Here is a 15,941-nt window from a genome sequence, read left to right on the forward strand (position 1 = left end):
AGCCGCAAAAACACCGGCTCGGGAAAACCCCACCAAGGCCGCTAAACTGAAACCATGTGACCGCCGCGACCCAGAACGGGGGGGGGGGGGGGGGAGATCACATGACTCGGTCTTGGCAAGACGCAGGCTCCAGTCCGCACACGTCTGTTTATTTGTCTGCCCCCGCGAGCTCGGCACATGAAAGCACAAAAAGACGTCGACTATCCGTCTTAGCGGGGGGGGGGGGGGGGGGGGGGGGGAACAGGGGAAGACTGTGCGTCTGAAGCCAGCGTAAAAAAAGGTCAAGAGACGCTTCTCAAGACGGCCGATCAGCGCGCTTTACACACAACTGGCCGCCCGCGGGGAGGGAGACCCCAACGGAAGCGAGGATGAAAGCGCCGTCGCCGCCGCCCGCAGCGCGAGGACAGGAGCCGCCGGTAAGAGGAGGGAACGCTCGCAGGCGCTTCCTGTTCGCGGGGGACTTCCTGTGGGAACGCAGGGGGATGACGCCATTTTGTTTTCGGATATGCCGGGCCGGGGGCGGTTCCCGGGGTCAAAAAGCGAGGAGGCGGGAGTGAGCTACGGAGCGTCTGAGCAAACGCTCCTGAGCGTTCAGCGGGCTGGTCACCGAGGTTCGGCCTGCCTTTCTGTAACCGGCCCAATGCTCCCAAAATCACCGGGAGCCAAACTATGACAGTAGGAACCATGTCCAAAAGACTTCTATTATTCTGTTTACTGACATTATTCAAAAGAAGCGCATTTTAAAATATTAAATAACCACCCCTTGTGACCGATGTAACCATGGATTCATGAGAACAACTACACACAAAGCCGATTTCAGGCCCTGGAAGCATTCTCATTAAACAGAGGCCGATGCCTGTAAAATATGAGAATGGCTAACAGAAAACACGTGTTTAAGTGGAGTTATTGTCCTCTGCTAACAGCGGGAGCCCCGGAGATGACAAGCCGGCTGCCGTGGAGCCGCCGGCCGCAGCCGCGTCCGCCCCGAGCCCGCAGATGAAAATAAGCTCTTGGCGGCGGCGGCGGCGGCGGTAACGGCGGCAGCAGTGAGAGGCGTAATGAAAAAGGCGTGCTTGCTTGACCGTTCGGACGGCCCGGTCCCCGGCTCGGATTAAGGAGCGATGCGTTCCCGGCGACGCAGGAGAGCGGACTCCCTCCGATATCCCCGATTGGCCGAGTTACGAGCAGAGGGGCCGACTCCAGACCCGGCGGATTTCTGACGCAGGACCGGCGGACGGCTACCGTGACCTGGGCCTCGTTTCTGCAGACAGGAGGGAACTGGGACAGGGATGGGCGCACACAGGCAGCCCGGACTCTAAAGAGATCTCAATCGCCGTCTTTATCAGCAGGTTACGCCATCAGGGGGAAAGAAAAAAAATCATTTTAGAAAAACGAAATTGGATTTCGAAGAGTTGTTCTCGATCGCTTTCAGGCGACGCGCAATGCAGAACTGCTCAGTCGGAACAAACGTCCGCCAGACGGACAGCACCCCACGACGAGAACGCGGCGAATTCATTCCGGCAGGGCGAATTAACCGCGTTTTAGGAGTTTAAAAACGGCGTCAAATTTTATCTGGTCGCCGCACCTAAGAAGAAGGGCCACAAATTTGCCAGCGCCTTTGCATAAAGCGAAGCAGGGAGACGTCAGCTCCGTTTGCTGGCAGGGCTCAATATTCCAGCGGCGTAATCTGGGAAATCTCATTAATTGCTAAAGCGCACGAAGCGACGCCCACCGCTTTCACGCTCGCGGGTCAGCAGGGCCGCCAGATCCGCGCGGCGCGCTCGCTCCACGCGCTACTAAAACAACAGTCTGGGAGAGAGATAATTAAGAAAGAAGCGCGGCCCAGAGCGCCGTAACACAAGACAATGCCTCCGCTTCTAATTTAAAAAAGTGTAAAAACGCTCGCTCAAAAAGTCAGCCGCGGACGCACGGAACCGACTTCCTTATCTTCAAAAGGAGAGGGAAACGGTGAAACCGATAGGCGGGGCTCTTAACACGAAAGACATTAACACCGTCGTACGAATTTTAATGAAGAAAATATATACAACAGGTGGGGAAATGAATGAAGTATTTGTGCCGCACGTGTTCAAAAAAGTCTAAACCATTCGCGAAATGATAAGAAATGTTGTATAGTCCGTAAAAACGGCTGGTACTGGTAACGGTGGAACAAAATGGACTACACAGCTCAAAGCTCATCTCCCCAAATGGGGACACATTATGATTCAACTGAGTCAAATGACAGGCAGTGAATATCACTGAAAAGCCCTTTAAATGCATGTTATAAGATATTAAAAAGAGTAGATGGGCTCTTCAGCGCAAAAGCAATTCCGCCTCATCCACTGTTACTCGTCCCTGCCCTCCGCGTTACTGTCCTCAATCTCAACCCGCTCTTCATGCGTCTGCTGATCTCCACTCTGCTGTTTGTTTTCTATATTACGCCGGGTAATACAAATACAAAAACATCATTTAGAACTTGAAACAAATTAGACCGGGGCGCGCATAACGCCTGTGTGTGTGTGTGTGCGTGTGTGTGTGTGTGTGCATGTGCGCTCGCTAATGCGAGAGGTGTGTCAGTCAGACGGGCTCCAAGCTCAAAATGTGAAAGCGAAGATCAGCCATCTTCCCGATTATGACTGTTCGACCCGAACGCTGTGACCCCTCCTCATCCCCCCCCGCCCCCAAGATGAATGAGGCCTAGCTGAACTTCATCACAACTTCTCATCCACCTGACAGCATTATTCATCAGGCCCGCACAAAAGCACACAGATCCATCAGACCCACACAAACGCACACAGATTCATCAGACCAACACAAACGCGCCCAGGTCCATCAGGCTAACATAAACGCACACAGATTCATCAGACCAACGCAAACGCGCCCAGGTCCATCAGGCTAACATAAACGCACACAGATTCATCAGACCAACGCAAATGCGCACAGGTCCATCAGATCAACGCAAGCACACCCCGATACATCAGAGCAACACAGATGCGCACAGGTCCATCAGATCAACGCAAGCACACCCCGATACATCAGAGCAACACAGACATACGCAGATACATCAGACCAACACACAGACTCACGATACCAACATAAACACACACACAGATCCATCGGGCCCACATAAACACACACAGATCCATCAGACCCACATAAACGCGCGCAGATCAATCCGACCAAGCAAATGCTAATTCCCACAAGGCCCTCCTGTTGTGTTCAATACAGCAGATGAAGTCAATGCACAGAGCAGGACAAGCCAAAACATGCTTCAGCATCTATATGCTCAGGTTGAATAACAGGGCCTTTTCCATGTTTCCTGAAATCTCAGCGATGATGCCAGCCATCTGTCACAATCAGCAGACTGATTAAAGGATGGTCAGACACACTGTAAGGACTTAATGAGACTGCCTGCTGTTTTTGTCAGTCATCGGAAATACAGACAAACAAGGCGGCGGGCACAGCGTAGCCGCTACAAAGCGCTAGCCGCCAGCCCAGCTTCTGAAGCACCCGGGGGCAAGGGGTGCAAGCTCGTGGACCGAGCAAAGGCTCAAAGGAAAACTCCCCAAGATGCACCTGGGCCTTGGTGATACAGTGACTTCAAACCCACGGCCAGAATTTCTCCGCTGATGGTTTTACTTTCCAGAGACCGAGCGTGGAGGCTACGGTCAGGAGCTGCGTTTGTGGGGGCAGCATTACGAACCTCGCCTCAGATAGCGCGGGGGGGGGGGGGGGGGGGGGGGGCGGTGAATTCTCACTTCCTGTGATCTCCAGCTGCCGAGCTGTCTGCCCAGGGCAACAATCATCACCGCTACGCCTCGGTTCGTCAGTAGAAGTCGTGGGTGTCACGGATTGTGTGATTTTAACTTTTTTTTTTTTTTTTGGCAGTTTCGTGACTTTCCATGTTTTTTTGTGTTTTTTTGGCAGTTTTGGATGGTAACTGTCAACATTAACGTGGCCTACAGCGTGATGAATACAGGGCCTGAGCGTTTTAACCGTACTGTCATATGCTACGAGAAACAAAGTGCAACAACGCGTATAGATTCTGGAATGCTCCGGGATCAAGATCCAAGTCCTTGTCAGGCGTTGCAATCGGACGTTTGACGGCCCCTGTCAACAGCGTTCACGCCAAGCACTCCTTTTGCCATTACAGTAATGCTGTCAGTGACAACAGGTGCTCTATCAAAGACTCAAACCTTGCAAAGTACAACATGTTGTAACAATAACAAGACACACGGTAACCCTGTTTCATTATTTAACAAATGTAATTTAAGCAGGCGAATTTAAGCATGCGCTGTCTCTAACACATTTTCGCTAAAGGCGAAAAAGCATGCTCTTCCTTTCTGTGACAGACCAAAGCCATAGATGCACCAGCCTACTAATGCATTTTACTCGTATTTGTTCCTAGCGGCACCTGCCTGCTGATTTTTTTTTTTTTTAAACTTCAAGTACTTGTTACTGCTGCTGCAGGTAGCACATGTTATTTCAACCATTTCCTACTAATACATTTATGTTTTTTAAAACACTCTGTGATTTCTGCTTGCTGGTTTTTTTTTTCTCCATGATTTTCAACAACTTTGCCACGACCTCTCCATGACAAAAGTTTTCGTGACAAACGCCCAGCTTGAATCATTACCCCATTGATCCAACAGACAGATAAACAGCTCAGGCCACGTTCTAGAGACCAGAACATCCCTGAACACTAAGCAGACCCAAAGTGTCACGCAAGACCAACTACACTGTCCACACTGTCCAGGCAGCTGCCAAGAGGATTCTGCCAAGACAGCCAAGGCAACAGCGGTCGCATCGCCAACAATTAGGGGGTCGTGACGGAAGACAGAAGCAAGCTGCTCGTAAACAACAGCGTGTTCCTGGAGGCGAACGGACATGTCAGAGTGACACGGCGTTGGGTCATGGTGAAGAAGGGCCGCGATAATTACCGCCTTTCGGAGCCGCCGGGCAGGACCCCGAGCGTGACTGCGACTTCTCCGAGCCACCTCCGCACGCAGTGTCCTTTTACGCATTTTCCACAGGCGGTCCGCACGCAGGTCTCAGACAACCTATCCCTCTCTCTCTCACGCTCTTTTTCGCCTCTCTCTCTCTCTCTCCCTTCTCTCTCTCTTTCCCTTCTTCTCTCTCGCTCTCTCTTTCCCTGCACCCAGACGATCTCTCCTCTCCCCGCACGAACCCTCCTGGTTCATGTCAAATCCAGCTGTTGTTTTGGGAACGGCTGCCAATTCTTCGGCATGGAGGAGGGGGGGGGGGGGTGGCGGTAAGGGAGCGGGAGCGGGGGGACGGAGGGAGGGAGGAAGAGGAGGGGTCGGGAGAAGGGGAACGGAGGAAATAAAACAAAGGTTGACGTGAGCGCGGGCGGAGGGGCCTGGCGGGACGCCCGACGCCGAGTCCGCGGGACCCCGGCACACGCCAAACGCCGCGGTCAGAGCGACATCACAGGAGCCCGGGCGCGCTCCCTGGCACGTCTCCGCGGGCCCCGGGCCCCGCCCGCTCCGCTCCGCTGCACAAACACTAATTGTTAGCAGGACGGACTGAACCGGAGTCCGGGGGTCACCGTTTTCCATTGTTAGCCTCCTCGCGCAGATACGGACTATTTATTCCCCACATCCTAACCAAAACACATTAAAAGCTGACGCATGGACTGCACCCCCCCCCCCCCCCCACCCCCACCCCCACCCCCACACCCCCACAATCATCGGAGTCAACACTGCAGGCAAGCCTCGTTCGCACGGATCGTTCCCTCACACACGGACTGATGAAAAACATTTTAAAAGGCACATTTTAAAAGGCAAAACAATACCACTGTGAAGAACGTGTTCTCAACAACATAAAACTTTGCGAGTCCAATGTTTTTCTCCCGAACAGCTTTTCGTGTTCGTCGCACAGGCGTTCACCGCAGTCAGAGATGCCTGCAGCGCTGAGCTGGGAACACGGCTTTAGGGAGCGTGGAGAACGCTGCAACGTGCCGCAGTTCACACGCCACACGTATGCGATGCCCCGAGTCCAGCGGGTCAGGTTGGGGGGCTACTGCGCTCCGCAGCAGAAACGGGTCATGTGATACATCACCGCGGCGTACCTGCGGGCCGAGCGCTGGGAAGATTCCCCCCCCCCCCACTCTGCGCCGGGGCCCCACGGGGTCCGCCGCCCCGCCAGCGGGCTGGTTTCGGCGTGCCTTCGCGCGCGCGCTCCGGCTGTTGGGGGCTGATGTCAGCTCCCATTAGCGCCGAGCTGCCCGGATTAGGCTGGACAGGCCTATCTCCACACCGCAGCCTGCTCCCGCGGACAGGGGGGGCGGGCCCTGGGTTAATGAACCCGCCCCCGGGTGGTCGTCGGGGCGACGGGGAGGCGGGCCGAAAGATCCCCGGTGCCGTGCCCCAATTTCCACGCGCGAGGGAAGGGGGGCCGGGCCTCTGGCGGCAGGTCGAGCGCCGCCGGTGATGTCACGGAGCAGCCGGAGCCACCCCGCGGTCAGGGGTAAACCGTTTCAGCGGTGAGCACCTCGCCCATTTAAAGTGCTAATGACACGGTCCGCTCTCGATGGCAGGGGCCTGACGAATCAGGAAAGGTAATCCGTTTGGGACGGGGGGGGGGGGTTCTGAAATTTGGGAAGCAATATGCTGGAGGGAGAGGGAAATTGGAGGTGAGGCTTTCTTTCTGGCGAGAGCAATCTTCCAGCCTTCTGATAAAATGGGTCAGGCAAAACTCGCAATTGTGCACAGCGTTTACGCTTTACACAACTCAAAGCCTCGAATCGCCCTCTCCCGACGGACACTTACAGACGGAGCGGGAGGCCTCCTTTGCAAAAAGCGCTAAAGTAGAAGGCCTGCGGTTAGCAGGCCCCGGGCGTTAACTAACGAAATGTCAGGGCGCTCATTTTTCAGTTCGTTGGTTAGTCACCACCGCTGCCTCTGCCGTAAAAGCGTTTTTGACCGGCCCTCACGCAAAGCCACACGAGTCCCTGTGCCACCGCAAGACCGACTCGCCTCGATCCCATTTCTCCCAAACAGGTCTGAGCACCGGAGGCTGAAAGGGAACCGCCGCTCGATAAAACCAGACCAAGTGACCGGCGGACATGTACGCTTCCGTTCTGTACGCTTCCGTTCTGTACGCTTCCGTTCTGTACGCTTCCGTTCTGTACGCTTCCGTTCTGTACGCTTCCGTTCTGTACGCTTCCGTTCTGTACGCTTCCGTTCTGTACGCTTCCGTTCTGTACGCTTCCGTTCTGTACGCTTCCGTTCTGTACGCTTCCGTACTGTACGCTTCCGTTCTGTACGCTTCCGTACTGTACGCTTCCGTACTGTACGCTTCCGTTCTGTACGCTTCCGTTCTGTACGCTTCCGTTCTGTACGCTTCCGTACTGTACGCTTCCGTACTGTACGCTTCCGTACTGTACGCTTCCGTTCTGTACGCTTCCGTTCTGTACGCTTCCGTTCTGTACGCTTCCGTTCTGTACGCTTCCGTACTGTACGCTTCCGTACTGTACGCTTCCGTTCTGTACGCTTCCGTACTGTACGCTTCCGTTCTGTACGCTTCCGTTCTGTACGCTTCCGTTCTGTACGCTTCCGTTCTGTACGCTTCCGTACTGTACGCTTCCGTTCTGTACGCTTCCGTTCTGTACGCTTCCGTACTGTACGCTTCCGTACTGTACGCTTCCGTTCTGTACGCTTCCGTTCTGTACGCTTCCGTACTGTACGCTTCCGTTCTGTACGCTTCCGTTCTGTACGCTTCCGTTCTGTACGCTTCCGTTCTGTACGCTTCCGTTCTGTACGCTTCCGTTCTGTACGCTTCCGTTCTGTACGCTTCCGTACTGTACGCTTCCGTTCTGTACGCTTCCGTACTGTACGCTTCCGTTCTGTACGCTTCCGTTCTGTACGCTTCCGTTCTGTACGCTTCCGTACTGTACGCTTCCGTTCTGTACGCTTCCGTACTGTACGCTTCCGTACTGTACGCTTCCGTTCTGTACGCTTCCGTTCTGTACGCTTCCGTTCTGTACGCTTCCGTTCTGTACGCTTCCGTACTGTACGCTTCCGTTCTGTACGCTTCCGTACTGTACGCTTCCGTTCTGTACGCTTCCGTTCTGTACGCTTCCGTTCTGTACGCTTCCGTTCTGTACGCTTCCGTACTGTACGCTTCCGTTCTGTACGCTTCCGTTCTGTACGCTTCCGTTCTGTACGCTTCCGTTCTGTACGCTTCCGTTCTGTACGCTTCCGTATGTAACCGCCGGTTAGCGCTGGGCTACATGCCGTTTCTACACTGCAATTTCGTTTCTGGTTTGGCATCAACGAGCGGACACACCGGCCTGTCTCACAGCTCGCGAGAACAAGGAAGACGAGGGGCAGAGCGGGGCGAGGGCTCGAGGGTTCGGGGCCAAGAGCGCAAGCCCTGGGTTCGGGGGGTTGAGGGAGGGCAACGACCCCATCGAGGCCTTCTGACACTCGGCAAAACAAACGGCTCAGAAAACCTCGCGCCCGTCACCTCCGCCCCCTCGGGCAGGGGGTTTCCCCTCCCTTTTCGCAGGGGCTCACTTGTCCTTTTATTTTTTTTAACGGATAGCAGGCAGTCTGTATTTCCTGCTTTATTCAGACAGGCAGAAAGCAGAGACGGTAAGAGACAGAGAAGGGACCGCGGCTGAGAAAGTGACATAGCAGAATCGCGTACGGCCTGAGAACTGGCTTTCACCACTTACTTTTCTTTCAAGAAGTCGACGACGAGCCTGAAGTCGGCCACGCAGTACTCCCTCTTCATGTCCATCAGCACGCTGTCGGAGCCGGACTGGACGGGCACGTGCAGGAAGGCGTACACCCGCGGGTGACTGAGGATTTTGGCCATTTCCTGTGGAGGAGTTCAAAAGAGGCATTTCAGTTAAATTAATGAGGGGAATCCTCAATATGTGTCACCCATAGAAAGAGCCAGACACGCAACACACACACACACACACACACACGCAACACACACACACACACACACACACAAACACACACACACACACACACACACACACACACACACACACGCCACACACACACACACACACACACACACACACACACACACCACACACACACACACACACACACACACACACACACACGCAACACACACACACACACACACACATCTCAGTGGGCGGTCTTATCCCTGGAACCTGCATTTACTGTGAGGGTTCAGCGGGTGAGAGAGAGAGCACAGTGAAATCATTAGCCTCTTTCACACTGGAAACATCTACATGCCTCCGATCGATTCGCTCCCCGGCACACCGCGCGTTCAAAGACGGACGGCTCGCCGTCGAAGCAGGATCCGTGACCGCGCCCCTTCCGCTCCGTCAAATCCCGTTTCGGAAACGAAGCCGGCGCGCGTTTCCCTCGTCCGCGCCCGACGCGACTCGCGAACGTGAAAGGGCGAGCGCGGCGATAAGAGGCTCTCTGATGAGCCGCCACGTTCTCCTTGGCATCGCGCCCTTCCCCAAATTACGTTAGCGCGTGATCTCGTATTCCCCTTACGCGCTCCCCGCGGCTCTGAAAACGTGTCACGGGGAGTCATGTCAATCTGGCGCCCCCCCGCTAGGTAATTCAGATTTATTCACGATGCGTTGACGACGCGCCGACCGCAAGCGTACCAGTCCGCGTACTGCGGCGTCACGAACGCGCTACGAGAACACAGGAGACCCTGCGTGGGAGGCCATCTGCACTCCGATTGAGATGTGCGGTCTCCCGCTCCCCTTCAAAGCCCGAGCTGCCACGATGCAAGCTTTTCCTGACGTGACATCTGCTTCGATTACCCCGCCCCCCTGACGTCCCGTCGAGCGCGGGAGGGCGTTCCGCGAGGCGTCTGAGGACGCGGCGGCGCCTCGGCCCTCGGAGGGGACCGCCAGCCGGAGTCCCGGCTTCCTCCTAAAGGTCGGCGGAGTTTCTCAAACGGCGGGGCGTCTTGTTACGATGACAAAAGGCACGAAGCCCTCGCTCCTTGCGTCTGCACGCAAATCAACCGACTCGATGTTGGAGAGCGAGTGCGGTAAACGCATCTAAACGAACCGGGCCAAATTCAGACTGATGACTGCAGAAGTAGCCCATCTAGATAAAAGGGTTTTTCCAGGCAGCATGCCCTTGGTCTCAGAGTGAGCTGTCACAAACGCCCTTCTCTATGGTGTAGACGGTGCTCAGTTTTATTTGGACATATATGTACGTTGTGTGAACACGCAACAGACCTCTCATCCTTGAAATATACTTCACGAGACCATGTGACGCAATTGTAAAATGCTTTGGATGAACATATTATTAATAACAACCAGTCAGCGAATGCTACAGTCAGCGCAACAGCTACAGAGGTTTGGGGCTAGTCAAAATGTTGTCATGTTAGTTTAATGAGGATGATGAAGTCAGGATGGGTGGGGAAAGCGAGACTCCTCTTGGAAGGTTAACAGTCCGGTCTGCCATTTCTCTGGGCTAATTCATGGCCGTTCACTGTGGTTAACAGGACTGCAGAGACAACCAGCGGGCTGGAAAAGGCACTGGGATTACTGCTGCTGAGCAGAGCTGTGTGGGTAACCAGGCCTGGCGTGAAGTTACCAGACTGAGCTTTTTTTATTTATTTTTTGCTTTGGACTCTCGTTTAAAGATCCGCAAATCATCATGTTATATGGCTCTCGTAATCTAATTGTGTCTCCATTACCGCAAAGTCTATTTCCAAGTGAAGATAACACATCTTACATCGCACAGGGCGAACCGTGATTTGATGAATATGCTCCTCATGGGCGGCAGAAGCTGAGGTTTCATACGACCGCAGAAACCAAAGACAGCCATTACTCGACCTAAACGCACTCCTTTTTGAGAACCGCTGCGCCAGTGACCCTCCCCTCGCCCTCCGCCCTGCGGCCCTAGAGAACATGCCACACACGGGGAAATGTGGAGTCACACCTGGGCCAGCGAACCCAGTTCTGACACACCAAACAGCAGGCTGACCTCAGTAACGCTGAGCCACACCTGTACAGTACCTGTCACCCGCTCTGTGAAATGTTCCATCCATTGCGTTTTAAAATAAAAAAAAACATCAGAAAGAGCACGGTTATAAACGTGAGGCTTCTAGCCAACTTTTACACATGGGAGCGGCAGGATTTAAGAGCACTAAAGGCCGTGTAAGCGAATCACAGAGGCTCAGCGCGAATGTAGCGACTGCGCGGGTGAGAGAGCGAGAGAGGAGTGTGTGTGAGGGGTGAGCACGAGAGGCTAGCCCGCACAAAGAGAGCAGGTTGCCCCGCCCGGTAAAACGCACAAAACTAGCAGCATCTAATTACCCACGAAAGAGAGAGAAGTTAGTTTAAATTTCTTTTTTTTTTTTTTTAAAGACAAATTAATTCATTTCCTGAGGTTAAACAAAACCTGCTGTCGGAGAGGTGGACAATCACGGACGCCTAGTCCTGCCTGTGTAATCACACTCCCGTAGTTGTACCGCTAAGCAAATTCAAGGCACGATTAGGAAAGAAAAAAAAAAAAAAAAGGAAATGATTTTATGAGGGGGAAAAACTGTTGATTGCAGTCTGTCTTTACAATTAAAATCTATTGTGTGAAGCCCCCCCCCCTTCCCTCCCCCCCCCACCGCCCATCGCCCTATCCTCTCCGCCTGGCTAGTCTGGCTCACTTGTCCCGCACCGCATGGGGTTATATATTATAAGATCAAAATTAAAAGAATTAATTAGTTTTAAGAATACCGGCTGATTAGGAATGGAGATAAATCAAGAGCGGCGAGCGCGGGGGACAGGACAGACTCCGAACGCGTTACGCACGCGCGGGGCGTCGGGGGGGCGGGGAGCAGATTACGGGTCAGGCTGCGGCGCGGAATGTCAAGCAGGGAGGGGGGAGAGAGAGAGAGAGAGAGAGAGGGGGGGGAGAGAGAGAGGGAGAGAGGGAGAGAGAGAGAGGGGGGGAGAGAGAGAGAGAGGGGGGAGAGAGATATAGAGAGAGAGAGAGAATGAGAATGAGAGAGAGAGAGAGAGAGAGATAGAGAGAGAGTAAGTTTGTCTTCCCATACGGATCGGGGGGGGGGGCCCTCATGACACGCATCAACTTCTCCTGTCAAGCCGCATCGCTCCGTCCGATTCGCCGAGGCCGGGCCGAGAGACGCGCCGTGGTTCTGCCTTTCGGTTCCCCGGCGGGTCCAGGGCAGACCTGGCGTCGCCCTCCGAGCGGAGAGACCGCCGATTGGAGGACGCGGGACTGGCGCGGACCTTAAGGACTCTGACCTCACAGCGTATGTGTGAACAAGCTTGATACGAAATGGAAATACATATTTTAAAGCGTATGTGCGAAACCCCCCCCCGGGGGGCCGCCGGGTCGCACACGTTCCCGCGGACGTCCGTTTAATCGCGCGACTTCACGCAAGTGTGGCCGCGCAAATTGTCCCGCGACATAATCTGTTGCTCTGCCGGGCGTCGAGAACAGATAAGAAAAAGAATAATTCTTTTAAAAAATAAAAAAAAACCCATAAACAAAATTGGTTAAACATCAAACAGGACTTGCGGAAACGCACACCAGCTCAGAAACGTCCAATTAAACTACCATGAATAATGCAATTTTGAGCGTTTCACACGATGCCTCTTAATTTTTGACAAGCTTTAATTACAAATTCCTGTAGGGAAATGAAAACAACTAGAAAATTAGAAAAAAATGCTTGTAAAAAGAGATTCTTGCTGAACGCATAAGTCAGAATACAACATTATTCTTCTAAAAGAACAGTATGGTTACACTGTATGACAATGGTTGGTTACACCGAATGACATAATGGCGTAATCCTACAGCATTGCATGCATGAACAAGTTCGTGATGCTAGGAACAATTCATGTAATGTACATGGTAAAAATCACACAAATACAACAGGGCCATATAAATGCACACAATACATTCTCTGCAGATATAACTCAACATAATTTGAGTAATATAATCTGGACTGTCAGTCAAAATTTCTAGGGGACATTATTGAGAGGTACACCTTTGATGGGGAGAGGGACTGTAGCGTCAGTGAAGATTGGTTGCCACTGGTGTACAGTATATTCAGTCTTAGAAAATAAATTTTTACCAAATATACAAGAGAGCCTTACTAACTCTTCCGATTAGTCAGAGGGCTTACCATACACCAAAGGTCACATTTTAAATCCAGACAAAACCATTGGCAGCAAAGAAATAATATAGGTACATAACTGATGCTCCATATTGCCATATATAGTTATGTACCCATGCAGTCATGTCAAAGTAATTCATTTATAGCTTTATTATGATATTGATGAAACCTGAGACGCCAATAAAAGAGACAGAGTATTCACATAACGTGTATGTATTAATTGTTCTCTGAGGAAAATACTGCACTCAGACAAAATGTCATGTCACTGATTCTTTATTAGGGGTCCAAGCCCAGATGAATGCACTCAATTAAACTGTTCAACTAATGTCAGTTTTGCTAACTCTTCAGCCCTATATGTTTACTTAACTGATATTTAACAAGTCTGGGACATAAGTTTCACTCGCTGTAATAGATCTGTTTTTATTCATACTGCACCATTGCCCCATACTGCTTGGACCCGATTTATGAGAGTTTTTTTGAGAGAATCCATGGTAAATAATGAATCCTGAATGCTGACTACTAAGAAGATAGGCCAAGCAAACATAACTTATTAAGTACAGCAACCACATGAGATGGATAACCAACTGTTTATTATTACAGTAACATGTCAATTTCCAAAGATTTGTAATAAAACATAACTATTCCTAGCATGTACTGTATGAGGCGGGTAGTGGTGTAAATAAAAATGTAAGTCTTCAATTGAACATACAGTAAGCATTCACAAATGCTTACCATTTGACTGCATAAACAGCCTGGGTCAGAGTTCACTATTTCCCAAATGTGGCCATGAACAGTATAATCAGTTTCTCTATGTCAATACATAACTTAAAGTGTGATTATCATTTATTTAAAATGGTTTAAAAACAACGAAAACCACAGCAGCTTTAAGCACAGGGCCCTTAAACGGAGGTTCACACACATCATTCTCTATACAGTATCTCGGTTTACACTCACCTGATATTTGTTATCTCTGAATAATAGCGCAAATTCATCACATCATCATCACAAAGCTCATGTCAGAGAGACTTTTTGGAGCAGGTTTTATAAAGCTGCTAATAGCTGAAAAGAGCACAAGGATTATTCTGATTTTCATTTACCAATTTAGAAAAGAAAAAAAAAAGCTTGTCTGTTATTTGTAATCGTCTTGTTAAAAACTGTGAGGTGCTCTTTGAGAATGCCGTAATGGACTTCAAATTGAGCTTTTCTCCATTTTTACGCTCAGCTCGGCTACGGTTTCACTTCAGGTTAATAATACCCTCGGTTCTCCGTGGCGGTTTCTTTTTTGGACGTAATCTTCTTGAGTCGGGCTAGTGCTATAATAACAATGGCAGCCTTTAGCTCATTACTGGAGCTGTTGACTAAACATCACAGGAAGAAGGAAAGAATTGGTAGCGGCACATTATTAATGTGCTTACTGAAGTTTTCAGCCACTTCAGAGGCAAGACGTTTCTGAGCAACCCTTTCAGTGCAGCTAGAAGTTAATGCCGATGCAGAGGGGAAAAGATATACAACAGTGGGTCAGAAATAGCCAAGTCAATAACAGAGGATACACCAATCATGAGACCAGGCATGTTAATAAGGTCTAACGTAGGACTGCAATCGTGAGTCGGACCACTAACGTGTTGAATAAAATCCATAGAACTCAACACGCTTAAAAACTCTGTGGCGTTTGAGTCGGGCGCGTTATCTACAGGCAGATTAAAATCACCTGCGACCAAGATGTCACTGTAATTTGTACCGATAACGGACAACAATTCAGTCAATTCGTCTAAAAAGACAGGACGTTGCTTGGGGGACCGACACAATGCAGTTACAAGTACGGGGGGGTTTGGAATTTTAGCAATATGTCATGATGTTCCTGACACCTGGTGCATCAGCACGAACAGAAGCCGCCCCACCGCCTTTTTACCTTGCCTTACAGGATATTCAAAACTACAGCACAGAGGAGACGCCTCAACAAGAGCAGCAGGGCCGTCATTATTTCACCAGGTTTCTATTAAAAAACAAGCAGTCTAATTTTAGCTCAGATGTGAGTTCACTTATAATAAATGTCTTATTGCCAAGTGATCGAGCATCTTAAATATGCCTGATTTTTTGCAAGACCCAGTTGTTTTCAACCTAAATAGTCCTGTGAGCGCTGCATAGTGAATCACTCCAGTCTGTAATCAAATGTGTAAACATTTCCCTTCTAACTGAAAGATGGTCACGGCACAGCAGTATGCAAGTACGCAGAAGCAAAATAATATCCGGTTCCAGGTATAAAAACATATTTACACTCAAAGGGCTTGAAGAATCGACGGCGGTTCCTTTATCGAAATCATTTCACCCCAAAAATCACTCATCTACAAAATGAAAACAATCTAATTGCATTCCCTTCAAATCTTGGCAATTGCCAGAACGTATTCGCATACATGTGACAGATCAGATTTGGCACATTTCTTGGTGCATTATCTTTGAAAAATAGCTGCTGAATATTTAATGCGCTGCTCCGTTCTCATCATTTAAAAAAGTAGATGAGCAGAACTTTAATTTCCTACTAAAGGCAGAAGCGGTTCTAAATATCTGATCTGATAGTTTGCAATAGAGAAACATCCAGACTTGTTAATTAAGCACCTTATAATTATTCTCCATGTTAACAACACTATCTGATTACCCTGTTCTTGTCCCCAACAGCAATGCATTTAATATGCATCTTATTTACTCTGTAAAGCAGTCGTTTACTTAGCTATGGTAATATGTGCAGGGAACTCATTAGACAGATACAATGCCAACTCCCCCAGATCCCAATCAGCCAATCAAAGCCAACAAGGACTGGGGGG

General features: G+C 50.7%; 1 protein-coding gene across 2 annotated transcripts in view; it reads right to left on the reverse strand.

The window, feature by feature from the left end:
- Positions 1-15,941, reverse strand: part of cdkal1 (CDK5 regulatory subunit associated protein 1-like 1) — a 374,306-nt gene that overhangs the window by 151,212 nt on the left and 207,153 nt on the right. For both annotated transcript variants that reach the window (XM_035380803.1, XM_035380794.1), the window contains exon 10: positions 8,699-8,844. In XM_035380803.1, the coding sequence (XP_035236694.1) occupies positions 8,699-8,844 (146 nt within the window). The remainder of the gene's footprint in view (positions 1-8,698; positions 8,845-15,941) is intronic.

This window comes from Anguilla anguilla, chromosome 1, assembly GCF_013347855.1.
Source record: "Anguilla anguilla isolate fAngAng1 chromosome 1, fAngAng1.pri, whole genome shotgun sequence".
Taxonomy (NCBI): Eukaryota; Metazoa; Chordata; class Actinopteri; order Anguilliformes; family Anguillidae; genus Anguilla; species Anguilla anguilla.